General features: G+C 34.6%; 1 protein-coding gene across 4 annotated transcripts in view; it reads right to left on the bottom strand.

Moving 5' to 3' along the window:
* EPHA6 (EPH receptor A6) overlaps positions 1-27,295 on the bottom strand; it is a 921,042-nt gene that overhangs the window by 515,993 nt on the left and 377,754 nt on the right. For all 4 annotated transcript variants that reach the window (XM_053565807.1, XM_053565808.1, XM_053565810.1 and 1 more), the window contains one exon: positions 7,264-7,419. In XM_053565807.1, the coding sequence (XP_053421782.1) occupies positions 7,264-7,419 (156 nt within the window). The remainder of the gene's footprint in view (positions 1-7,263; positions 7,420-27,295) is intronic.

Below are 27,295 nucleotides of genomic sequence, written 5' to 3'. Positions count from 1 at the left end.
TTTAAAGTTGTTGGTAAAATAAAATACAAACATATTCAGAATTTAATATAGAAAAATTTGCCTGGGTCCATTGGCAAGAAGGGTTTATATTTGTTTTAAGGTCATAAAACTGTTGCTTCTGCAGTATTTTTTAAATACTTGCTTAACTTGTAAGTTAATGCTGTAAGTGTTGAGTGCTGTGTTACTCTAAAGCCTTATACCAGTGATTTTCAAATGGTATGCCGCAGCACACCAGCACGCCGTAGGAGAAACTTAGGAATGCTGTGAACATTTTTAAAGATCAATAATTAAATTATTTATAAAAGAAGGTCAAAGCACAGAAAATCTACCCTTTTTTTTTTTGTTTTTACACTTCAGACAGATTCTGAAAACCTGGGACAGCAGCTCTAAATTCAGCTTGTTTTCTGAATACCATCCTCACTAGCCCAGCTGTGTCTCTTGGCCAGGCTGGAAGAGATTAGATTCTCCAGGCATTATCTTCACAGCTCTGTCCTTTGTTATGAACACTGAATCCGGCACACAATTAAAATTGCTTTCTTCTTAGGTTTTTCATTAAAAATAAGGGTTAGCAAGAGTTATTTTAATTAGTGTATGTGATTAAAACTACCAGATATGAAAAAAAAAAACAATTCTATAAGTGTTCAAACTGTCCTTTAAAATTAATGAAGCAGTGCAAGATGAAAATGATGGTGAGGGCTTAAACTCCGCCAAGGCACAGGCATGGCTGAAAACAATGATGGAAACCACAACCCGCCACTGACCCCTAGTTTGCTTTTCTGTAAGTATTATTCAGGTGTCATATAGCTAATGGTCAGAAAGATTCTTAATTTTCTCCATAGATAACAGTCATAAAGATTCTTAACTTTCCCCACAGATGACATCACCCTTGTGAAACTCAAGGCTAGTTTTTGAGTTATTTCCCAGGTCCCGCATTCCTGTGGAACTGCTGACCCAACCAGACCAGTGGTCCATCCCAAGGAACTGACACACAGATACCAGGAACCCCTCCTAAGAACCAACTCAGCCAAGAAGACAATATTTACATCCCTACAGCTCTGCCCCTAACCCAGCCAATTTGCAGACCCAGTTGCCTAGCCTTTTGCCTGCTAAACTATCTTTAAAAATGCTTTCTCCAAATTTTGGTGGTGATGGACTTGAAAATACTCCCCTTCTTCTGACATAGCACCTGCGTTATAAAACTTTCTCTGCTGACTCAATATATTGGCTTCCCCTTGAGCAGCAGGCAATGAACCGGGTTGGGCTGTAACACCACTGACAATACGCCGATGCAGAGATAGAATTTGGTTTCTGCTTTTGAAAAAGATTTTCATGTAGTATTCGTGACAAACAGATAATAAAACATTTCTGTTTACCTTTTGAATAAACTGCAAAAAGTAAAAATAGAGAGGAGGAGAGAGAGATTTTGTTTGCCTTGTGTTTTCTTTGTTAGGTTTATGATGGTTTGGGAACCTGAGGCTCTGCTTTTTTAAAGAGTAAAGATTTTTGTTTTATAAAATATTTGAATTCTCACTCTGGCTAAGTGAATCACTGTTATTTTACAGTGACCTGTGGGATGCTGTTTTGAACAACTGTTTTAAACCTCTGATATTGGACACATTTTCTAAAATCAAAATTTCCAACTCTAAATTCAGTCTTTTTAATTCCAAAGCAACTCTTTGGATATTAGAACCCCTAGGCACCTACAAGAGATAGACAATCTTATACTTATGTGATATGTTAAAATCATACATGAAGCACTGCCAATTATGAAATGATGCTTAACTTTCATTTGGTTATATTTATATAAATGTTTTATTAATATGTGTTCCAAATTATACACCTATAATATATCTAACAATTCTGATACATCTTCATGAAAATTATCAATAATAGTAATTACGGTTATTATGTTAAACTGTTAGATGTCACAGAAATAACCAGATTTCCCTGTGAATTCTGTCTTTAACCATGGCTATTCTGAGACTATTATTGTTTTACTTTGATTCTTCTCAAAATAAAGGTTTACAATCAGCTATGCCCAAAGTTTGCTTCCTCTTGAAGGGAATTTATGGAAAGAACTCTAAAAACTACTCTTGAATATAGGTTTCTGCGTACTTCAGTGATTATACTATTTGAATAGAAAAATAAAACTTTCAGATTCTAATTTAAAATATTGACGTGCCAGGTGCACTCAATAGATCTCTCAAGCTGAAGAGTTTGAGGTGAGCCTGAGCATGAGGGAGACCCTGTCTATACAAAAATACAAAAATTAGCTGGGCATGGTGGCACACACCTCTAGTCCCTGCTATCACCTACAAGAGGATTGCTCAGACCCAGGAGTTTGAGGTTGGTGAGAGCTAGGCTGACACCATGGCACTCTAGCCTGGGGCAGTGAGTAATACTCTGTCAAACAAACAAACAAGTAAACACTGGTGTATTCATGAAGATTGCTACCCCAACATCAAGTGGAGCAAGAATTAATTACATGAGACTAAACTAATAGAGGATTGAAATAAATTTTTAGAGAAAATAGATTCCAAAATACATGTGGGGAGATTGGCTTTAGTTGGAAGGGGACAACCTTTTGTAATCATACCGGTGGGAAGGAGAACAGTTAGTTACACAGACAGGTTTGTAAGTGTAGTAGCAGTGATACAGGATTCCACCACTCAGGGGCTAGACAGGGAGCCCCCCATTCTCTAGACTCAGGTGAGCTCAGAAGTCAGACCCGCATTTCCAGGCACAAGCAGACTGCCTTCTTTGGGACACACCATATGGGCTCTGATAAGATCATGAACAAAGCAGCCTGTGATGATTTTTGGGTGGTTCCACCTTGGAGAGGAGCGCACACCCTAATCCCTTCTCAGGGACAAAGACTGTAAAGGACCAACTGCCAGCCATGTGTAATCCTCTAGACTTAAGACCCCTAAATAAAAGAGCCCATGTGGAGACTCTCGAGGGAGTTCTTCAGTTCTTTCCCCCTTCCAGAAGCTCTGGTGCTTTTTACTTCTTCAGTATTCCTTTCTAACTTCTAATAAAAGTCCTATCTTACCACTGATCTGTGGTCCGTGGTTCATTCTTCGAATCCCCGAGACCAAGGACCAAGGACCAGTATCAGAGGGAAGGTAAGAGAATGCCTATACAAGCATGCATTTTCCCTCTGAAGTAAATATTAAATTTGGAGAGCCTGTGGAACACTCAAGGTCCTAGTGGAGACATACAGCCAGGGTGGAATTCAGTAGGAGATGGAAATGTGAGTCCCATTGGAACCAGTTTTTTTTCCCTTTTTTGTGTCCAAATTCTCTGTTCAGTTATAACCCTAATGTGCATTATATTTCTACTATGTATCACTCATTGATTTACTACTTTTGAGAAAAGTAAATTTTTGGTACTCCAAAGACTAGATAAAGATTGAACAAGAGACAGGAACCACAGATCAAGGACTTTGAAGTGACGAGGGACATGTTGAAACTCAAATTTTGATCATAAATGCTTTCAAGAGGAAAGAATCTTGATCAAAAGTGGGAAAGAAAAAAATTTTATCTGAGGAATATTAGCCCTTTTAAATTATCATGCACAGAGAGGCATAAAGTGAGATAGCAACATAATTATAAATAAAAATTAAATTTAAAAAATGAGATAGCAACGATGCCCTATTCCTCCATCCCCCTTTAAGTTATGTATTCATGTCCTGAAACTGCTTGCTATCACCACGAGTAGGTACAAAGTAACCTAAAATGCCTCACCAGAAACGATAGCCCACACTCTATAATTTAACAATGTATAGCCAATCAGCAATCAATGTTACTTCTATAAACCAATGAGAATCCTGACAAACAACTTTGTATTGGATCACTCCTTGCCGCCCTCTTTCTTACTACCTGCTGTGCATTTGAATATATCTTCAATGCAACTTGAAACTATGCTCCTGAGCTGCAATGTTCAAGCTTGATCCAAATAAGCTCTCTACTTAAATTTATTTTGCCTGGACTTCTTTCTTTTCTGTCATCACAACAAATAATCAGGACCAATTAACCACTAGAGAAGCAAACAACATCATCATCGTGGCCCAGACGGACTTCATCTTTGCATCTGTGGGCAGTTCTGAAAGATTATCTAAGACAAAATCCTTTTTTACAGTTCAGTTCTACCTTTCCCCTTCTTGTTCCCTCCCTCAGAGCTGAGAGAAATTTTGTTCCAGGCCATTTTTATTTGGGCTCATCCATTTCCCTCAAAAATAATTCACTACCCTTCACAATTGCCTTACCCTCCAGCCCATATTACCTTTTTCTCTTGGAAGAAGGCATATAAGACTCTACCATCCAGGCCTTATTTTAATCTCATATTTTACATGGCTCCCATGCTTCTGCACACTAATATATTTGTATCCTTTCTCTTCTATTTATCTATTGTCCATTCATTTTAGTGACCTTCAGAGAAAGCAGAAGAGGTTTTCCTTTGTTGTTATAGCCCCATGATTCATCCTTAGATAATCTGGTTCTAAATGATGGTGCACTTTCTGGTACACTGTGCTGAGCCTTTGTTAAACAAAACACATAAGCCCTCAGGAAGTAGGAGAGATCAGCCTTGAATGCGGAGCTTCCTGTGACTGGACTAGGGAACCCCGACTAAAGCCTGGCATTTCACTCTTCTCTGGGGGTTCTCAAAGAAGAGTAAAGCACAATAAAAGGAAGATCATCATAATATTCCTGATGACACCAAAATATGTCACCCCAAAATACAATTATTGGAATATGCCTCTTCAAAATATGACTCTAGGGGATTGGAATATGCTATTCCAAAATATGCCCCTTTGGCATAAGATTATTTAGAGCTGATTATTTTGAGAAACTGCAAGCACAGCAGAAGCTCTGAAAACAGAGTAGAAGTTGCCTTTTTCTATGGGAAATTTATATCTACAAGGGAAAAAAACAAAACAAAACACCTTAAGTCCTCTCCTTCACTTCTGACTAAATCACTACAAGCTCTTATCTATGAGGAAAGCAGTGACTTCCATTTGCCTAACAAACCTTATTCTTATTTACTGTGCTTTTTCTGGGACCATTACTGCCCCTCAAACATCCTTCTTTCTTTGTTTCAGTTGTACATGTATTTAAGCCTGAACTCAAAGCCACCACTTAGAGCAGGTGTCCTCAAACTGCGGCCCGCGGGCCACATGAAGCGGTGTGAATTGTATTTGTTCCCGTTTTGTTTTTTACTTCAAAATAAGATATGTGCAGTGTGCATAGGAATTTGTTCATAGTTTTTTTTTTTTTTTTAAACTATAGTCCGGTCCTCCAACGGTCTGAGGGACAGTGAATTGGCCCCCTGTTTAAAAAGTTTGAGGATGCCTGACTTAGAGGGTCATTCATGTCCTGTGTGTCTCCCACATGGACATGAGGCATACGTGTTAAAAACTTGCTTTTCTCTTGTCAGTTTTTTTTGTTACAAGAGTCTGTCCTAAGTAAATACTATGAAAGGTAGGGGGAAATATTTTCTTCCTACCCTATAGCAACAAAGACATGCTCTTCCCTGTCTAAAACTCATGACAGAATTAAATTTCTCTGCTTCTATTTAGTATAGCCAAAGGAGGTTAGCATTTTAAAGTTGTAATTTGTAATACCAAGCTTTAAAAAGTAAAAAAGGAAATTTAAGTAAAATAAAATGATAAGTTGAAAATTAGACATATCTGATTCAACAACTGATTGCTTACCTTGTTCATAGATCTTGTGGCATCCCATATTATTTAACTAATTTCTAACTTCAAAGAACTCTAAGCCTTCCCAACTACCCACTGTACTACTAATTCACTGAACGGTTATATGGATGGGAACCAATTTATTACTTCAATTTATCAATTGTCTATTTATGGTCTCCTCAGAAAATAAAGATTTTCCTTTATCATTCACATAGGAAGCTCATTTTCCTATATAGATTTTGAGAGATAATTGTCTGGTAGAACTGTAACTTTTTGAAATACTACCATCTACCTAATTGGCGTGTTATCTACAATATAATAAAATAATAAATAGTGACCAAACAAAAAATATTATAATAGCAAAGTTTTCTTGTACAAAACCATTTCCACAATCATGTTAGAACTTATACTTCATTTTTAGAATTTTCCTTTTCCTATTTATTTGTTCTCAGGGGGAAAAAAATAAAATAAACCTCAAGTAGTAATTTCCCAGGATGAAATTTTCTGAAGAAATTAGTCACCTAGCATTTACAATCAGAAAGCACAAAATTACCTTTACTAATGAATGTGTTGCATTTTTATTAAGTGTGTTCTATAGTAATAATTCACAATAAAGTCTACATAAATGTAGAAAAAAATCTATGAACTAAATCAGGGAAGCTAAAAAATGGATATCTCCATCATTATTTCTAAGGAATATGTGACATTATATAATTTTCAGCTTCTTTTTTGCTATTATGGAATTATATAAGAGAAGAATATTTTGGTACAAGTTCATTGCCAACAAGTGCAAATTTACATTATAGTATCTTACTTATATAATTTAACAAGGTGACATTTTATTTTTGCATAGCTTAGCTAAGTATTAATATATTCAGCTTAGTTTTTTAAATGTATAGATGTTTTACAATATTTTAATAATAGAATAAAAAATAAAATTCTCAGTGATGAATTAAAATGACCTTTGCATTTAGATTTCATATTCTATTTCTTTCAAACAAAAAACAGGAGAGAGTAAGAGGCGAAATGTGGACAAACTCAAAAATACCTTCCTTTAATGATAAATGCCAAGGAAACTCAAAACTTTTCTTCATAAAAGTAATACAATGATTTTTAAAGTTTCCACTGGAACCTCCCTTACACATTAACTTTATGATCTCAAATTTAGGTACCTTAAAGTGGTCAAGGGTTGAAGCAAAGAACAGAAGTTTTGTTCCTGACTTCTCATGTATCCTTAAATGGCTTTAACTTTCTAAGGAATAGGTTATAGTTAAGATGCAGTGGCTCCCAGCAATGCTATAATTTGTATATCAGGAATCAATATGAGTTTTAAGTGTAAACACTTTCTTTATAAGCAGGTGAAAAAAAAATACTATGATGAGAAGAGAGAGAAGCTTTTTTCTCGACTGTTATCAAAGACAAATGGAATAGATAATGCAGGATATTGTATGTGTACTTACTTTTTAAAGTTAGACTACAGAGACAAAAAGGGTTAAACATAGAACTTCCAAAGCTAAACTGTACAGACTTAAAAAAATAAAATAAAATAAGACATATAGACTTACTGGTACATGCCATAGAAGGAGGGTCTTTCTCAGCTCGGAAGTAACCCTTTTCACACTGACAGACAGAAGTTGCTTCCTTGTAAGTTAAACTGTGTGGAGGGCATTTAGAACACTTTGTGTTCCCAGCAAATGCTTTATAGAATCCTGGTCTGCAAGCTGTAAAAATGGGAAAAAATTTTTTCTTAAGTTATTATTGCTAGAGTTCTTTTATTTTTCCATGTACAACATATTACAACTTACACACACTTTGGATGTCAGAGTTCAGTGTCACACATAATATATATTAATACTAGTATGTGGAATTAGTCATTCAATGTTAATAACAAAACTATGACGTCATATTTTAATTGACATTAATTTTTAAATCATACCTCAAGTATACATCTGCGCGCACACACACACAAAGTATCAGTGCTCCCCTAAGTATAGGGATGTCCACAACTGTCAATAAAGAAGATGATTTTGTGTTGTTCTGGGAGATGACATGAAATAATTGAATCATGCTGTTCAAAATGCATTTACATTCCACTTCTCATTCAGTCCTTCTGAAAACTCAAGCAGAAAATCCCAGTTTGGTGCTGGTATGTTACACACCTTTCTTTGTGGCTAACTTTTCTTTTGTTTATGCTATAACTGTATTTTTATAGTTTATATTTGATTCTTTAAAATTTTTTTATGAATAATCTAGTAATTTTAGAGAGGAAAATTTAACAATTCTATAAAATAAAATTACTAATTCTAAATTCCTATTTAGAATATGGTTATTCAATATCAGTATCAACATGTCTCTTTTCTAACTTGGTGATAAATTAGTACTCTTTGGCTGACCAATGAAATGCCTTTAACCATCAAAACAGCTTTCTAAAACGGTGGAAATTCAAAGTATATAAATACATATTATATAATTAACCCAACTTATATTTTCATAATGAAAATATTCTTTAAGAAGTATTTAATTACTACACTTAATCCTATGACACAGTAGTTATAAGATAATATATCATAAGATATTCAATAAATCAAGCATACATAGTCAATAAAATAACTATTTTCTATTGAACTACAGTTTTTATAAAGTAGGCCACATATAACTGAATTTTGTGCAGTAAAATTACTGAGTTCACCTTTTATTATGTTCTTTAGTAAGTAAAACAACAATTTAAATAATTTTTTGGTCCTGCTGAAAGTGCTTTCTGAGAGGTTGAGCAGTTTGCACAACGTTAAAGAAAGATGAGATGTTGGAGCTGTATGAGAGAGCAGTGACATGTAGATGGATGTGACGCCTGGCAAGAGTGACCTTCCACAGACCTGGGGTAGGCGGTGAGAGTGAGACGCATCCCTAAGGCCTTCCCACTGAGGGTCCCACTACAGTTTGCACGCAGCTGGAGGAGGAGGCGGCTCAGCCCTGGGGAGCAGCTGAGCTGGCTCACCGGCCCAGACTTCAAGAGTAACAATGAGGGATAGGAATTTGATGACTAGGAAGACAACCAAGACTCTATGGAAGAAGAGCAGCTGAATAGTGCTGGCTATGGAATCTCAATGGCCCTTGAAAGAGATCAACAAATGTTTCTGAGAACATCTGGAGCAAGAGAAGCAGCCCTGGATGGCAGGTTTCATATGCATGAGAGAAGACTTCATTTTATCTAAGAGCTTTCCTCACTTACAATCCTCAATCATCTGAAGCACTCAGCTGTGATGAAATTATTGATAGAGAGTAGTTAAATACTGCTAAAAGAGAAGGAACCTACTTGAGGAGAGAGCCAACTTTTCCTTATCTTTTGGGTTCATTCCAAATAGTCCTGTGTTAATAAAAAGCTTGATCTTTAAGAAAAGTATTTTTTTTTTTTTCCAGAACAGGAGACAACTGGACAGTGACTATTTAGTTGTGAATAAGGAAGAGACTCACTGAAGAGAAAGGATGTTAGGACTGTTGAAATCTGTTCTCAAGAATGTCTTGAAACACTTGTGGTTTTGACTTTGTTATTGATCCAGATTATTTTCATTTAATTGTGGAAAATAACTTTCATGTTTGTTTCACTGTAAAGGTGGTTTTGCAAGAGCAAATCATGACCAAGACAAATAACCAATATCAGACCCCACTGATACTAATTAATGAGAAAAAATATATATGCAAATAGGACACAAGATATCTTTGAGTTTTTTTCAGCACTGAAAACCTGTAGAGAAAACCTAGAAAGTTACAGTTTGTGATCTACTCAGGTCTTAGTTAGCAAAGGCTAAATTTTCAGTATAAAATAAACTGAGTATTCTTCCTTATCTCAAAAGGATAAGTAAAGTCAAAAAGAAGTTTGTATTATGTGTGTTATATCTTAAAATGTATTTCCAGGAGCATCTAAAATTTTGCTTGTAAATGTATCTCAATCATTTACAAAGATACTGTGATTTATAATTTGAGGAAATCTATTGTCCTGACTTTTTGAAAGGCAAAAATTAAAACATCCTTAAAGTTTCTAATTAAAATGTATGTGAAAATACAAAGAAAACAAACTAATTCTAATACCCTTGTATACTAGAGAAATTTTATTTTGCTTGCTCTTTTTTTTTTTCATTCAAGTTGACAGGTGAGAGACTTTGGTTAAATTTAATATTGTAAGAACTGTTAGTTAAAGTTGTCAGGTAAAAGGAAGGCCCTACACCTAAATAGAGTTTGTAAACAATTATTCCATCAACCCTGAAAAGTTTTAAACTCTTGGACTGAGTTGGAACTCATTCTTCTTAGTAAAGTATCACAAGAATGGAGAAGCAAGAATCCAATGTACTCAGTTCTACTGTGAAGCCAGTAGATAATCTTAAACCCTCATAAGAGAAAACCTCGAATCAATTCAAGGTGGGGGGTGGGGAAACAAGGGAGAAGGGACGAGGGAGGGGGCTAGGGGCTCACAGTGTGTGACATACTTCTTGGGGGCGGGACACAATTATAAGAGGGACTTTGCCTAACAAATGCAAACAATGTAACCTAATTCTCTCTACCCTCAATGAATCCCAAACAATAAAAATTTCTTATTTATAAAAATAAACACCTTAAAAAAAGTTTTAAACCTGCCACAAATTCACTCCAATATCTGAGACCTTTCTCTGTCTCCCTTCTCCTCTAATTAATCTTTTTATTCATTACGTACAACACTGAGATGCTAAAATTTCTCATTCTGTCTAAAAAACAATAAAAATTTTAATTGTTTCAGGTTAATTAAGGGTATAAAGAATTATGTTACAATATTTGCATTTGTTAGGTCCCACCCCCAAGAGATATGCCATAGACCCTATCATTGTGCCATTAATTGGGAGTACACCCATCCGCTTCCCTCCACCCCTCTCCCTGCTCCGTCATACCCTTGTCCCCCCAAATTGAATTGATTTGAGATTTTTCTTATGTGGGTATTAGTCTATTGACTTCATATTAGAATTGAGTATGTTAGATTCTTGCTTCTCGATTCTTATGACAGTTTACTAATAAGAATGTGTTCCAACTCTATCCAAGGTTAATACAAAAGATGTAAAGTCTCCCTATTTTTAACAGCTGATTAATCTTCCTTGGTATACGTATACCACAGTTTGTTAATCCATTCCAGAGTGGCAAGCATTTAGGTGATCCAAATTTTGGTGATTGTAAATTGAGCTGCGATCAACAGTCTAGTGTAAATGTCCTTATGGTAAAATTATTATTTTTTTCTTCTGGGTATATGCCTAGTAGTAGGATTGTAGGTTCAAAGGGAAGATCTCACTTGAATAAAATCTTTAATAATCTCAATCAGAATAAAATGGTGAAATAACAACTGATACTACAGAGACACAAGAGATTTTTGACTACCATAAAAACTCTATGTCCAGGAATTTGACAATGTGGAGGAAATAGATTATTACCTGTAATCACACCTCCCAGACTTAACCAGGAAGAAACAGCTCTCTTGAACAGACCAGTATCAAGCACTGAGATTGTAGAAAAAAATAAGAAAATTTCCAACAACAACAAAAAGCCTGGCACCAGATGGCTTCACTCCAGAATTCTATCACACCTTCAAAGATGAGCTTGTGTCTATACTGCAGAACTCATTCCCAAACACTGAGAAGGAAGGAACCTTCCCCAACACTTTCTATGAAATAAACATCACTTTGATTTCAAAAGTAGGAAAGAACCCAACCAAAAAAGAGAACTACAGACCAATTTCAGTAATGAATCTCAATGCAAAAATACTCAACAAAGTCTTAGCTAATAAATTGCAGTTACACATTAAAAAAAAAATTATTCATCATGATCAAGTAGGCTTCATCCAATGGATCCAAGGCTGGTTTAATGTATTCAAATCCACAAATATGATATAACATATCATAGAAACAAAAATAAAGGCCACAGGATCCTCTCAATAGATGAAGAAAAACATTTGACAAAATTCAGCATCCTTTTCTAACAAGAACACTTAAGAAAATGGGCATGGGAGCACATTTCTCAACCTGATTGAAGCCATCTATGACAAACCCAGCGTTAACATCACACTGAATGGAGTAAAAATGAAAGCTTTTCCACCTAGAACTGGAACCAGACAAGGATGTCCACTATCACCACTATTATTCAAAATTGTGCTGGAAGACTAGCCAATGTGATTAGGCAAGAGAAGGATATAAAGGGCATCCAAATGAGGACAGAGGAGGTCAAACTCTTCCCCCTTTGCTGATGATATGATCTTATACTTAGAAAGCCCCATAGAATCAACACAAAAATCCTGGAAGTGATCAGGAAATACAGTAATGTCTCAGGGTATAAAATCAATGTCCACAAATCAGTAGCCTTTTATATGTCAATAACAGTCAAGTTGAAAAGCAAATCAAGGGCACAATTTCCTTCATAGTAGTGTCAAAGGAAATGAAAAACTTAGGAATATACATAACAAAAGGGGTAAAGGATCTTTACAAAGAAATTTATGAAACCCCCAAAAAAGAAATAGCAGAAGACATTAACAAATGGAAGAACATACCGCACTCTTGGCTGGGAAGAATCAACATTGCCAAAATGTCTGCTCTACCCAAAGTAATCTACAGACTCAATGCAATCCCCATTAAAATATCAACATCATATTTTGAAGAACAGGGAAAAAATAGTACTTTGTTTTGTATGGAACCAGAAAAACCCTGCATAGCCAAGGTTATTCTTAGTAATAAAAACAAAGCTGGAGGCATCACCCTACCAGACTTCAGGCTATGTTAGATTAACATTTAAGTCCCTTCATAGTTCAGATCACACCTATTTTTCCAAACTCAGCTTCCACTACTAATACTATCTTATACATCTCCACACAACTATGTTATGAAGGTATTATTGCCATACAAAAAAATATAAATAAAGTGTATAATTTTATAAGTTTTGGCATATTTACATATGCCAAATGTAAAAGCTTTGCCATAATCAAGACAGTGAATATATCTGTCAACCCCAGAAGATTCCCTGGCTGGCCCCCTCTATCTTGACCTATTTGATTTTTCTCTTTAAATTATGTTTCTTGTAAGCAGCATACACCTTGTGTTTTTTTCATTCAATTTGACAAACTCCACCTTTGATTTGGAACATCTATATTATTTATATTTAATGTGATTACTGATATGAATTAAGGCTACCTTATTATTTGAATTTATTCCTTCTATTCTTTGTTTTATTTTCTTCTATTTAGGCATTGTTTTAGAAATGCAGCATACTTTTGTGATATCTTTTATCTCCTTTGTTGGGTTATATGCTTATTAGCAAAATTTAGGCAAACACTCATAAAAACCCTTGAAGCTCTCCGGAGTTCTTTTTCAGAGCCCCATTCCTTTCACACACATTGTCCTATGAATTCTGGATGCCTTTAAATCCTTGGACTCTCTGTTCTGTCTTTTTAATCTACAGTCCCTGGAGGACGTCTATAAGGTTTTATCAGGGTCCTTTCTACCTGTCCTAGGGCCAAAACATTCTCTTAAGGTGGTAACTTGGGACAATTATGGGGACTTTCTTCTTTTATTTGCCATTTATTAGTTATTTAATCTCATAAGATTAAATAGACAACTTTTTTTTGTATCTTCTTCATAGGTTTTCTTGGTTTATCTGAGACAGCAGATGTTACTCCTTTTAGGTCCTTCGTAAAAATTAAACTGCTTGAGTCATCCTAAATTCTTACTTTTTTGTCTTCATGCTTCACTTCCTTCTCCTGAATACTACACTTAATTTCTCAAAAATCTATTTTAAAAACTTATTTCTGTGTAAAATGCCATGCTACTACCATCTTCCAGAATTCCTAAGGTAAAAGAAACACACATTACCGAGGGTTGCTGAGAATATGCAATATGAACTCTCCTATATTGCCATAGGAGTATAAAATGTTAATATTACTTCTTGTAGCTACTACTTGGTGGTACCTACTATGAATGAACATTGGTCTACCATCTGCGCAGCAATTCCATTGCTCAGTATATAGTGAACAGAAAATCACAAAGTGAAGTGGCTCTCTTCCTTTAGGCATTCAGACTACATTCCATTGCTACGTGAGTTCTCACTCTTCATCTGATTTTCATTTTCTGAAATTTCGTTCACATATTATCTTTTCTCAACTGACACATTTTCTTTTCCTTTTATCCTTTGCTTATCTCTATTAGAGGAAATCTTTTATATATCTTTACTCTTATTAGTGTTCGTAGGGAACTAGAGATAAATTTGTATGTTTAATCAGGTATGTTTACATAAAGTCCACACCTTCTTAAATTTCTGACCATAAAAGTGGACAATATATTCAGAAGGGAATAATCAAATTATAAACCAATTCTTATTTGTGAAAGATTGTTGAAATTAATTCTTGATTTTTCTCTTGCCATGTACCTACTAATCATAGTAGTAAGAATGTTAGAAAAATAGATACAATGTGATTTAGAAATGGTGGATCTATGAAATAGAACACATAATATTCCCCCAAAATTATACAGTAATCATAATTTAGATAGTAACTAATCTAAATTAAAACGTTCAGCTTTCTATTTCAAAATATGTTTAAAATTTGAGGATTCTTAAGTGATTGGTTAAGGCTGGGAGCCTGGAGCCCAGTGATTAGGGTGCCGACCACATGCACTGGGGCTGGTGGGTTCAAATGCAGTCTGGGCCTACTAAACAAAAACAACAACAACAAAAGCTGGGCATTGTGGCAGGCATCTACAGTTCCAGCTACTAGGGAGGGTGAGGCAAGAGAATCGCTTGAGCCCAAGAGTTGGAGGTTGCTGTGAGCTATGATGCTACTGAACTCTATAGAGGGTGACAAAGTGAGACTCTGTCTCAATAAAAAAAAAAAAAAAAATGGTTAAAACAATAAAAAAATTCCACACCTAAAAGCAAAATAAATTTTTAGAGAAAAGCATTAAAGAGAAAAGTATTAGAGATATACTCAATATAAGAATAGTGACGGAAATACTGCTACTAGTAATAACGTACATCTCACAATGTAATTTCCCTTGATGTTTGAAATTCATTATCTCTGGAAAACTGAAATCAGAGTATTGAAGTATTGATCAAAATACAAATTCATAAAGTATCTCTGCTGAAACAAAAATCGAGAAATAAATGACCTTTTCTACACATACTTTATTTTAAACATTGAATGGCGAGGCTGTATATTGCCTGCAATGACTTTTAGGCTTATTCTTATCATCAGAGAACTAGAAGACAAGGAACCATGAGAAATCCTAGTTGGCATATCACACTGTGCAGTTCTCACCATTTGATGAAATATTAAATTCCATCTTGTGTGATAGGAACTGATATTAATATAATTGACTGCTTCTCCCTCATCAGTGTTGCCTGTAGGTTTAGATAAATTTGAATGACTTATCAGTAAATATGTGATCAGCATCATTTCTCAAAATAATAGAATTCATAAAAGGAATTTAAGCAATCGGCAAAGACAGTGTTCTGCTAGATGGTGCTATGCAATAATATCTGTTGTCAGGTAAGTAGAGAAGGCAAAGAAGATTAAGAAATTTAAAAATAAAAAGATAAGAAAAATATAGCACTAAACTGTAAGAGTAAATAAGCATAAAAATTTTGTTTCTTCAGAATAACCCACTAATAATAATCCAAGAAAAATATCAAAGTTACCACATCCATGTCTATATATAATAAGCTTGTGTTTTGGCTCTTCAAAATATTCAACCTAATTTCCCTGGGGTTGGGGCTACTATAAAGACCCCATAAGATAATGTGTGTAGGTCCAGGACAAACCTGCTCATTTTTCCTTAGGAGTGAGATGCTCAGAGAGAATGTAGAACTTCTCACTCCCTTTTTTTTTCTTTTTTCTTTTCTACCTAGGCTCTTGCCCAGACTTTGAGCACTCACATTGTGGTAGTTATTGGTAAAGGGAGCTGAAAGGAGCCATAATTCTTACAAAAGGGAATTTCCTTTGTTCACTGAAGCTGTGATTCCAATTGAGTTGGGCCAAACTCATCGCATTTCTTTTTCTCTCTGTCCTTCTTTTACCTGGCCCTGAATGCAAATCTAGTTGCAAAAGTGATCACCAGACTGTAGTAAATAAGGCCTTGTTCTGGTTGACAAGGGATCTTAAAGAGGAACCACAGGAATTCAGCAAGTATCAGAGAGAACCTGGAGACTGAGGATCTTAGGAAAGCAGTCCCATAATCTTGCTTAAGAACGCCATGTTGCACATATGTGATCTGATTTAACATACTAAAGACTGAAGAACTGAGCCAAAAGACAAGCAAGCACTCAGGTCTCAGACTAGTGAGGTCTTAATCATCTGGGTAGGTAGAGGAGAGGGCACTAACCTAGAAACTATAGACTGTTGTTTTGTTTGTTGTTACTATACTGACACCCTAACTTACAAAATAAACAGATAAATACACACATGAACACACATGAGGAGACTTCCAAAATATATAGAAAACAGAATTAAAAGGTAAAAAAATATAAACTATGTTTTTCAATGTAGACTTTGTTAAATTTAAGACAGTTTTATAAGTGATAATAGCCATTTAATCAATCCTTAATCCTAAAGGAGAGAGAATTCCAGGAATTTCAGCATGTCAATGTGGTCTTTTTTACATTATTAACTGAAGAAAAATGGATGCCCTTTATAGATTTTTTTAAATATTAGGAAACAAAAAGATGTCAGAAGGCATCAAATTCAAACAGTAAGGTGGATACCTAACAATTTCCCATTGAAACTCTAGAAAATTGCTTTTGTTGTATGAGAGGAATGAGCTGGAGCATTGTTGTGGTAGAGAGGGATCCTTTGGTGAGCTTTTATGGGAATCTTTCTGCTAAAATTTTGGCTAACCAAAACACAGTCCTGTGTTTGTTATTGTTCTCAGGCCCTCCAGAAAGTTAACATACAAAATACATTGAGTGCCCCCCAAAACTGTTGCCATGACCTTTGCTCCTCACAGGTCAGCTTTTGCTGGACTAGACCACTTCCGTATGTTAATGGGCAGTGCTTCGCTGGTGCTTTGTCTTCAGGATGGGACTGGGAAAGCCATGTTTCATTTCCTGTAGCAATTCTTTAAAGAAATGCTTCATGAGCTTGATGCCATTTATTCAAAATTTTCATTGAGAGATCTGCTCTTATCTGCAGCTGATCTAGGCACATGGCTTTGGTGCCTATTGAGTGAAAAGTCTGCTTACCTGTAATTATTTCAGTCATAATTGGGTAAGCTGAAGCCTTGTCTGTAGTGTTAGCTATTGTTTTTGTTTTTAGTCATTGGTCCTCTTCAATTAGGGCATGAATAAGATTTTTTATTTATAAATTGATATGGATGTTCTGCTATTGTGGGTTTCATCTTCAACATCATTTCATCTTTTCTGTGAACTGCTGATTCCTCTCTTATCCTCTCCTCTTTCCTCTCCTCTCCACTCAAGACAGAGTCTTGCTCTATCATCCAGTCTAGAGGCATCATCATAACTCACTATATCCTCAAATTCCTGAGCCCCAGTGGTCCTCCTGCCTCAGCCTCTCCAGTAGCTAGGACTATAGCAATATGCCACCAGGCCAGGCTAATGTAAATTGCTAATTTCTTTGAAATATTGTCCCCAGGGACTTTTCATAAAGCATCGATTATTCCATAATTCTTCCACCCAAACTTTAATATAAATTTGTTTGTTCTTGCTTCAGTTTTAGAAATTCATGTTGCTCCAAAATGCCTTTTTTCCAATTAATATCTTTCTTGGTGCCTCAAACTAAATCCTTTTCAGAATGTTAGAACAAGTCAGTATACATTTCAGTGAAAAACAATTTGGAAATCCATGCAGAGTTTTTTTCATAATATGCATTTTCCATGAACTTTTTGAAGCTCTCTTATACGTGCATATATACATGATGTACACACACCTGCACACACACACTGGTAAACCCAGGTGGGTCATCATGAATAAGCATAAGGTGAATGTATTAGATTAATTTTATCTTCCACCACTTTTTCCATTTTCTCATTTATAGGTTAATAATTTATATAATCTGAAGAAAGCACGTTCATTCAAGATATGGACAGCTGTCGAGAACAGGGTATGATTTGGAAAGTCAAGTCACAAACATTGTGAGTGTCTGAGGCTAGTGACAAGCGAAGTTAAAATTCTAAAGTAGTTTCCAATGTGAGAATAAGGTATGCATTTCTATTTGAAAATTAAGGTATGGAGACCAAGGTTTTCATCAATAGTTTTTAGATAAGACCATTTTTTATGTTTTAATTACCATTTGTAATATAATCTAGTAATAATACTGGCAACAACATTAAATGCTCACTATATTGTTTCTATAAACACAGATCACTTTTTAAGTGTTCCAATATTAATCTTCTAATTTTTTTAAGTTTTTAAAAAATTTCACATCCTCTACTATTATTTTTATTTAATTTTCTATTCCCATGTATATTTTAGCCAACAATACTTAAGCCCACATGAATACTATTTCCTTCATATTTAGCACTACTTTTAAAAAATGTGCTTGGTAACTCTGTCACCTTATTCACAAATACCTTGAAATGAAGTTTTGTTCAGGTTTTTATCCTTTAAGCAGAGATTCTTATTCTTATTTCACTATTTATTTCTAAACATCCAGTAATTGCAGTTTCTCACTCTTTTTCCTGATGCCTTTCATGCATACTCCTAAAGCCAGAATGAATTTACTTTTATGAATAAAGAAAAATATCTTCAAAGTACCAGTGTTTCACTCTAAGATCTATTAATAATAATAACTACAACAAAACCATTTATAATTATTGAGCATTCAGAATGAACCAGGTGTTTTGCTAAGCACTTTGCATACAATTTGTTGGTTATTCTTATAAAAATTAACTCCAAGGAACAAAAAACGGCCTTTGGAACTAGATTACATGGATTTTACTAGCTTTGTCATTTCAGCTTTCATTTTTCTGTACATCAGTTTTTTCATCTGCAAAATATGTGCTATAGATTCTCTGTGTGTGTCTCCCGCTAACCCAAACGTGTATGTTAAAGCCTAAACTCACAGTGTGATGATATTTGAGGGTGGATGAGGATAGAGCCTCCATGAAGGGAATCAGGGATTGAAGAGACCAAGCTCTCTGCTCTCTCACATGTGAGGGCACAACAAGAAGACAACCACCTGCACACCAGGGAGACAGCCCCAACCAGACACTTGAACTGCTGAGGCAATGGAATAAAGGATAGCACCTAATTCAGAGGCTGTTGTAAGGGCTTAATAAATGTAAAGGATGTCTAGCATTTTATTATTTAGATGAGCAAAGTCAGGCTAAGTGATATCAAATAATGTGCTGTGGCAGATTGTGTTTTCCAAAACATGGCCCAACGATATCTTCCAAACCGTATGTTATGCTGATAACAGTTCCTGGATACTCTCACCACTGAAATGTCAGGTCTAAGTTCCTTCCTTTGGAATCCAGCATTCTTTTAATAGTAGAAGTGACATGACAGAAGTGATTATATGCGACTTCCAAAGCTAGATCATAAAAGGTGACAGAGCTTCCCTCTGCTTCTTTGGGATGCTTACCTTTAGAAACTACCCAGGAGTGAGGCCAAGCAGCCATGGAGTAGACCATGTGGAGAACTTAGGTTCTTGGCCCACAGCTCAGGCTGAGCTCCCAGCTGACAAGTGCACCGATTTTCCAGACAGGGGAATGAACTATCTGGAATGGGGATCTCACAGCTCCCAGTCAAGGCACCTGGGGTGATGCTGCATGAAGAGAGCTGAGCGGTCCTTGCCACGCTTGCTCAAGTTACAGACTTAGAAGCAAAGGAGCAAAATAAATGATTAGTAATGTTTTAAGGCACTAAATTTCAGCGTGGTCTCTTATGCAACAGTGTTTCATTTGAAACACTTGCTCAATGTCATAAGGTAAAAGTTAGGGCCTAGGTCCATTCTAATCTATAATCTGAGTTCTCTAAATCCATTAGTTATCTTTTATCCTTGGAACATTGTGCTTGGTTTGCAATCTAGGGCAGTGATGGAGTGAACAATAGTATTAAAGGAAAATTGATGATAGTATTTGGATTGTAAATGTTATAATAAAAAGTACTCTTTTGTGGAAGTTCATTGGCAGATATGGTTTTACCTCCTGGTTTTATATACTCTTAACTATTTTCCTTTTTTGTAAGAGGCAAAATTAATATAGTTTTATTAAGACCAGCCTAATATTTTGTACCCTCATATTAATCTGAAAAAATGGCTTCACACAAATATAAATGTATTCTACACTTTTATTTCATAAATTTGTTTGACATTGCCACTTCATTTTATGAAAAAGTAAACAAGGTATATTTTATCTTTTATTTTGAATAGAAGAATGGATTCAAGAAACGGATTGTACACATGATTTGACAATTATGACCAAACTCACTCATTGCTGCTTAAAGTACCATGTACTCTGACACCTTAGGGAAATCTGACAGCCATGTCTTCTGCTGGCTTAGCAACAAATTTTCAATCTGTTCTTCAGTCTGACAATTGTAAATGTCCCACTGTCATGTGTTTGGGGCATTGCTATAGCAGAAGAGTATAGAAAACTAATATAAAAACTATTAAATTACAAGTACCAAATTTTTACTGGGCAAGGAAAACATGTTTTTATAGAAAGTTAGTAAGTGCATTGGTGATCATTATAATAATCACAATTTACTGTTCATTACAACTTGGTGTTTTACATATTTATATTTAAGTCTTATAAAAACCCAACAAATGGAAAGGCTCTGACAGTTGTTTCAGGTCACCAAGATGGTATTAAGCAAGTCAGTCTTTTTGATTCTGAAGTCCAAACTTCGGTACAACATGTTATCATATATATATGCACAAACATGCAGATATACATGCGCATACGGTATATGGGGCATATGTGTGTGTATACTTAACATGTGAAGCCATTCATAGTATATTTCTTCTTCTGTAACCTACCATTGGAATTATCATATGCATCCCACATTTTGATACCTGTTATTTCTTATATCATATGTGTATAAAGAAGTATGTCTTCTCAACTCCATTGGAAATTACTTAATAGTATAGGCCATTACACTGGAATAATACTGCAGACAGAGGAGAGGCTCAAATATAAGTGTATGAATTGCTTTCATACATATTTAATCAATATCTTTGTTAGTCAAAATTATGTAAGAATATTATAGAATAAAACCAGGCAAAGCAGATGTTCAAAATACTTTTCTTAAAAATTATAAAGATATTAAACATCTGACATGAAATTTCAAAACTTTGTTATCTAATCCATCTTCCCCATGAGTATGCATATTGAAATGCGAATGGCTGTTTCCCACGCATTTCCATCATAAGCAGCCCTCTATTCAACAGTCGTGCTTAAATGTCATAATGATAAGAATCTTACTTTGTGTCCATTATTGCAGGTAGGGTTTTATGTTGAATAACACCTAATGGTTGCTAGCAAACAGTTTTCATTTACCATGTTCCTGTTAACATTTTAAAATAGCTTACCAGATCTTGGACTACACTTCATTTGACTGTTGTATGAATATTGAAGTAAACTGGAACAGCATGGTCCATCTGGTACAAGTAGAGTAGTAATATGATTCTGCATAGTTTGGATATGATCTCACGGATCACAGGGCTTGCGTAGAGTGAAATGATATATGTGGCAACGCAGCCCCTGAAATTCAGAACTTCCAAGACATTGCTCGCAATTCTGCTATATGGCTTTGTCTAATCAGCAGAAACGAGGAGATGCAGGTTTTATAAATGTGATATGTCTGATCAGAATTTGGTTTCTTTCTTTTTTTAATTTATTTTATTTTTTAAATTTTTTTATTGTTAAATCATAGCTGTGTACATTTGTGCAATCAAGGGGTACAATGTGCTGGTTTCATATACACTCTGAAATATTCTCATCTAACTGTTCAACATAGCCTTCATGGCATTTTCTTAGTTATTGTATGTAGACATTTGTATTCTGCATTAAGTAGGTTTCGGTTCTGCATGTATACAGCCACTCCATATACTAATGCTATTGGCTTGAGCTTGGATTTCCCAATGCCTATTTCATACTTAGGCAGATCATCTATCTATAAGCTGGTACTTGAATAATCTAATTATCATAGCAAGCAGGAGTTCTTCTGTAAAACCAGTTATAGTATTTTATAAGCCTATAATGAGTGTTTCTATGGAAAACCAGGAACCAGAAAGATAGTTTTCTATTACAGAGCTATAAATCCTTCCTATGAATCAGAAGCTGTACACATACAACATTTTGTGTAAATCCTTTTTACAAATGTCCATGCATATTTAAATATTTTAAACATAGTAAAGGAATTCTTATCAGAACGAGTTCTTTTATGCGACTCCAAGCCCTCTAATTAATCTTACATATGTTACATAATATTTCTTTAAATTGAGAAATACTCTAGTTACTAAGTTATTGGACCAAAACAATTACATCATCAACATATACAAATTTGCTAGTCTTGCCTCTATTGTAATTGCATATTTCATGTGCCTCTATTACACAGGTGTTTGATTGCTTCAGTGCTTTGATTCTATGAGCATTTGTGAAAAGAAACCATCTTTGTATTAAAATTCTCATCATCTAAGACAAAGCTTAGCACATATTTTGTGTTTAATAAATATTTACTAAATGAATAACCAAATAATTTATCTTTTATATTATTTGGCTTATAAAACCAAATTTTTAATATTCACACAATTCAATATTGTAAAATTATATTCTGATAACAAAGGGAACAAGAATACTTGCTAAAGACATGTAGAATTAACATAACATTTTACTTTATCCATTATCAAAGAAATATGTTCAAATCCTATTTAGAAAGTTATTTGTAAATTGTAAAGCACGCTTTTACGTTAAATCCTGCAATTATAGAACTTTTGTCTCAAATTGCCATATCAATGAATATATTCAGCTGTCATATTTGATTACACATTTTAATTTCAATGATATGTAATTTTCATTTTTGTACCTTTGCAAACTGAAGATTAATATAAAAATAAAAATAACAGCCTCATTGGAAAAACTGTTCAGCTAATACTACATTTTCAAGTATAATCACCTTTGATTATTCTCCTATAGAATAACTTTGGTAAATATATAATAAATTATAGTACTCTTCATTCAGCATATAATACAGAAGTAAAGAGTACAAGTTTTTTGTGACCTAGCCTCTGAAGAGCTAAGGAACAGAAATATCAACTTATAAGATAATATTAGGTACTGTGAGATTACATAAATTCTAAGTGGTACAGATAATAAATGTTCGGAGTTTCAATAAGGAACACATTAGCATGGGGCAGAATGGCTCAGATCAGCTTTCTGGCCTAGGGATGGGGCACTTCAAGTGGACCTTTTCTACAGAAAGTTAGAATGAGAAGGATGGACAAAAAGATGTGGAAATGAAAATGAACTTCACAAGCTTCTATATACAGAGAAAAAATCAACTTGGATACAATGAAGAGTGGAAAAAGGACAATATAATGTAGTTAGTGGAGGTATTCATTATCAAGATTCTTGAAAGACAGTCTAAAGAATTTCATATTTATTTTTAAAGAGCATAGAATATTTTAAACAAGGGAGAAAAGGTTTATTGAAAGTGATGTTTGCTTTTAAGAAATTAGTTAGACAAGAAGCGAGGAGACCAGGTAGGAGACCAAAGCACTGATCCAAGCAAGAAACACCTGTCAACTAAAGAAGCATGATGGAGGCAGGACCACGAAAGAGAAATGATGTTTAAAATAGCATTTCATTACACTAAGGGCAAAGAACAAGACAAACTTTAAGGACAGTTTAGACATAAACGTTAAATACATACAACGTCTTCTTAATGTTGACTGTATTCTTGTGGCTACGAATTGGGGCTTTTGATGGAAAAATCTTAATTCAAGTCTCATTGGTTGAATTATACTGACTTAGGTAAATCATTAAATCCCTGTAAGTCTAAATTTACTCTTCTGTAAAATGGAGATGAGAATAGTACCTACAGTTGGGATGATTATAATATAATTTAGGTAATGCATTTAGCATGGTATGCCAGCCTCTGTTTCAAATGATTTAATGTTAATTCTCTAAAATTGATCAGCCCAGAACATTTCACAGCACCAAGAAATAAATTCTTCCATATTCAAAATAGTCATAGAAATAGCTGTGATGGCTGAACAAATATTCCAATGATGTAGAGTCATCCCTCAGAATATATGAGAGTTGGTTCCAGTGCTCCTGCATATATGAAAGCTCATACATATTTGAGTCCTGGAGGTAATCCTGTGGAACTCACAAATACAAAAAGTCAACTCTCCATACATGTAGAGTCTCCTCCATCCCTTGAATATTGTATTTTCAAACTGGGTTTGGGTGAAAAAAATAAGTGGAACCACACTATTCAAACCTGTGTTGTTCAAGGGTCAACTATATATCCTAAATGGATCACTATTTTCCAGTAAATAGAATGTAAAATATACACCAATATAGCTAAATTTAATAAATGTATTCTATCCTATGTAACCAAAAAAGGCAATTTAGGATTCAATAAATTTATACTTAAGTTTTGTGATATCTGATTTCATTCAAAATTCATATTCAATATATTTAACTTCTATTTTCCCTCACAGTAACCCAAATAAAAGGAAAATAAACAAAAGGTTAAATTTGCTTTGTGGAATAAAGGTAATCCAGAAGAAATAAATTCTTACAACTGAGCAGAATAAAAGTGTTTTGTTGAAACAAGTAAATTTAATTTTGTGCTAAGTTAATTGGTGAATTGAAGTCCACAATTTATAACAGTCACATCCTTATAGTTGCCTTATTTTTATGTGTACTTTTCATGAGAACTACAAATCTGGCAGATAGAGCTAAAAACATACTCAACATTTCTTCCCCTTTCCCTTTCTTTATCCTTTAAGATCATATTTTCTAAACCACTCAAATCAACTGATCTTAAAGATACGTAGGTGAAATGTCCATTTAATAAAACCTATTCTAGTATGGATTCAGTCAACAAATCGGGATTGTATGCTGTTTATTCAGTAAACTCTGCTGAATACAAAAAATGTCTCTGAGCTATAAAACATCCCTTTTATTTCTCCATAATTCCTTTCTATGGATTTGAGTGTCTTTGTTCTTTTCCTTTTGATCATGGCAAATAATTAATCATAAAAATGTAGGAACAGTTTCTGTATACTACGTTTTCATAGATTATTATAAAGTTTTTCTTTATCCATCTCAGATACAACAAGGCATCATAGCATTTAGACACAGAGACTCTAGAGCCAGATACCCTGGATTTAAATATTGGCCCATCCACTTATTAACTTTGTGACCTTAGGCATGCTAATTACTTTATCTGTGTCTCATTTTCTTACTAGTGAAATGGGTACAAAAATAGCACTGAGGGGCACCCTGAGAATTATTTCTAAAGTACTTAGGCCCTCTTACCCAGTAAGGATTATGTAATGATTCACTTTCACATGATTTTATCTAACAATGTAAATATCTTTGTATTTTTGGAGCTTAGTACATTGGAAATCAATTATTATTTGGAAAAAAGATCAATACTTTTCAAAGTTCTAGACTTTTCTCAGTTTAAAATATTGTCATTTAAAACACATAATTCTGTAATCTTTTATCATCCATTTCCTAGCCATCATTTTTCCAAAACAAAAACTGATAGTTATGAAAATTTTAACCTATTATTGACTATAGATATAATATTCTTCCATATTGCTTCTGTTTTACAAATGAGGAGACAGATTTTTAAAAATATAAAGCTCATTCCTCAAGATTATCCTATGGATTCATAGCTGAGCTGGATTCAGAATTCAGGTCTCCTGACTCTCTGGCCCATACTTTTTTTTTTAAATTTTTTTTTCTTTTTTTTTTTTTTTTTGCAGTTTTGGCCAGGGCTGGGTTTGAACCCGCCACCCCCAGGATATGGGGCTAGCGCCCTATTCCTTTGAGCCACAGGTGCTGCTCTTAAATTTATTTTGTATTCCATACTATAATCATTTCACAGATCTCTAGCATTTTATTATCTTTTTCTGGATCTTCCTCTGATACCTTTTCTTTTTCTTTAAATATCATAATCAAAATTGCCTATAGTCTTTCTATCACAGAGACACTATGATTTTTGTCAAAACTAGGTATAGTAATTTTTTTTTTTTTTGGTAACTCCTCTACCCTTACAAATAATCAATATTAACATCAAAAGTTTTATGCAGTCTCCTGTCTCCAGCAGGCAAATCACTATATGAGTGCCCGTGGCTATAAGGACAAAATAGATGCTAAATCTTTCCCATTACAAACATCTCCACCGCTAATACCTAACTCCACATTGCCATCATTCTTTCTGCCTTTGCCTCTACCACTTTGCAGCAGAGTTTTAATTATCAAAATAATCTATAAAATATGTAAGTGAGCATTTAGGGCAGTGGTTCTCAACCTTCCTAATGCCGTGACCCTTTAATACAGTGCCTCAAGTTGTGCTGACCCCCAACTATAAAATTATTTTCATTGCTACTTCAGAATTGTAATTTTGCTACTGTTATAAATCATAATGTAAACATCTGATATTCAGGATGTATTTAGGTGACTCCTGTGAAAGGGTCATTCGACCCCAAAGGGGTTGTGACCCACAGGTTGAGAACCGCTTACTTAGGGGAAGAGACTCTAAATTACCTTTACTGCTTAAATCCTCTCAACGCAAGTATTATATTTAGAATAAAACCCAGATTCCTCACATGTCCTAAGGGCAGTTTTGTAAGGTCTGGCCCCCATCTACCTCTCCAATTCTTCTCCTTCACACACACTGTGTGCCAGTCTGTCTGGCCTTCTTGCTCCTTCTGGATCACCCCAAAGATATTTAGCACTTATTATCACTAATTATCAGCCTTAGCATTGATAATTCTAGCCAGTCTCCATCACATCACATATTCTTATTTTCTGCGTTATATTACTATAACTAAATTTTCTCAGTTTATTTTTTATTGCTATTCTTGAGAACAAGATATATCATTCTTTTTTTTTTTTAATGATTTATTCCTAGTACCTGGAAGAGTATTTGGTAATAGGAGTTTGCTCAGTAAATATTTCTTAAATGAGTGAATAGAGCTCTTATGATCAACATAAATTCAACTATCTTCCAGTTCAGTTATTAGAAAATTTTTATCCCTATAAGGCATATATCTTAATATTCCTTCTTCAAAATACTCTTAAGATGTCTTTACCAGAGCTTGAATTTCTTTCAGCATTGTCAACCAATTTCCACAGTTCCCTCTTAGCTCTTCTATAAACATGATATTTTTTCACAGAAAGCGTATCTTTTGTGTATTGTAAAGAAATTTCTGGAAAGAAGAGTATATACAGGAGTTCTTTGTGGGGGGGTAATACTAATTATGTCTCTGGACTTTCAGTAATGTCCTTAGTTCATAGAATGATGTCTTCTCCACTATTCCCTCTTCTCTATAAGGCTTCTTTTGCCCATATGGAATCCTCAGATAGAAAAGCAACATCATCAACATGTTTGGTTATGTATGTG

Source organism: Nycticebus coucang, chromosome 16, assembly GCF_027406575.1.
Source record: "Nycticebus coucang isolate mNycCou1 chromosome 16, mNycCou1.pri, whole genome shotgun sequence".
Taxonomy (NCBI): domain Eukaryota; kingdom Metazoa; phylum Chordata; class Mammalia; order Primates; family Lorisidae; genus Nycticebus; species Nycticebus coucang.
The sequence above is the reverse complement of the archived record's forward strand: the minus strand, read 5'-3'. Positions and strand labels throughout refer to the sequence as shown.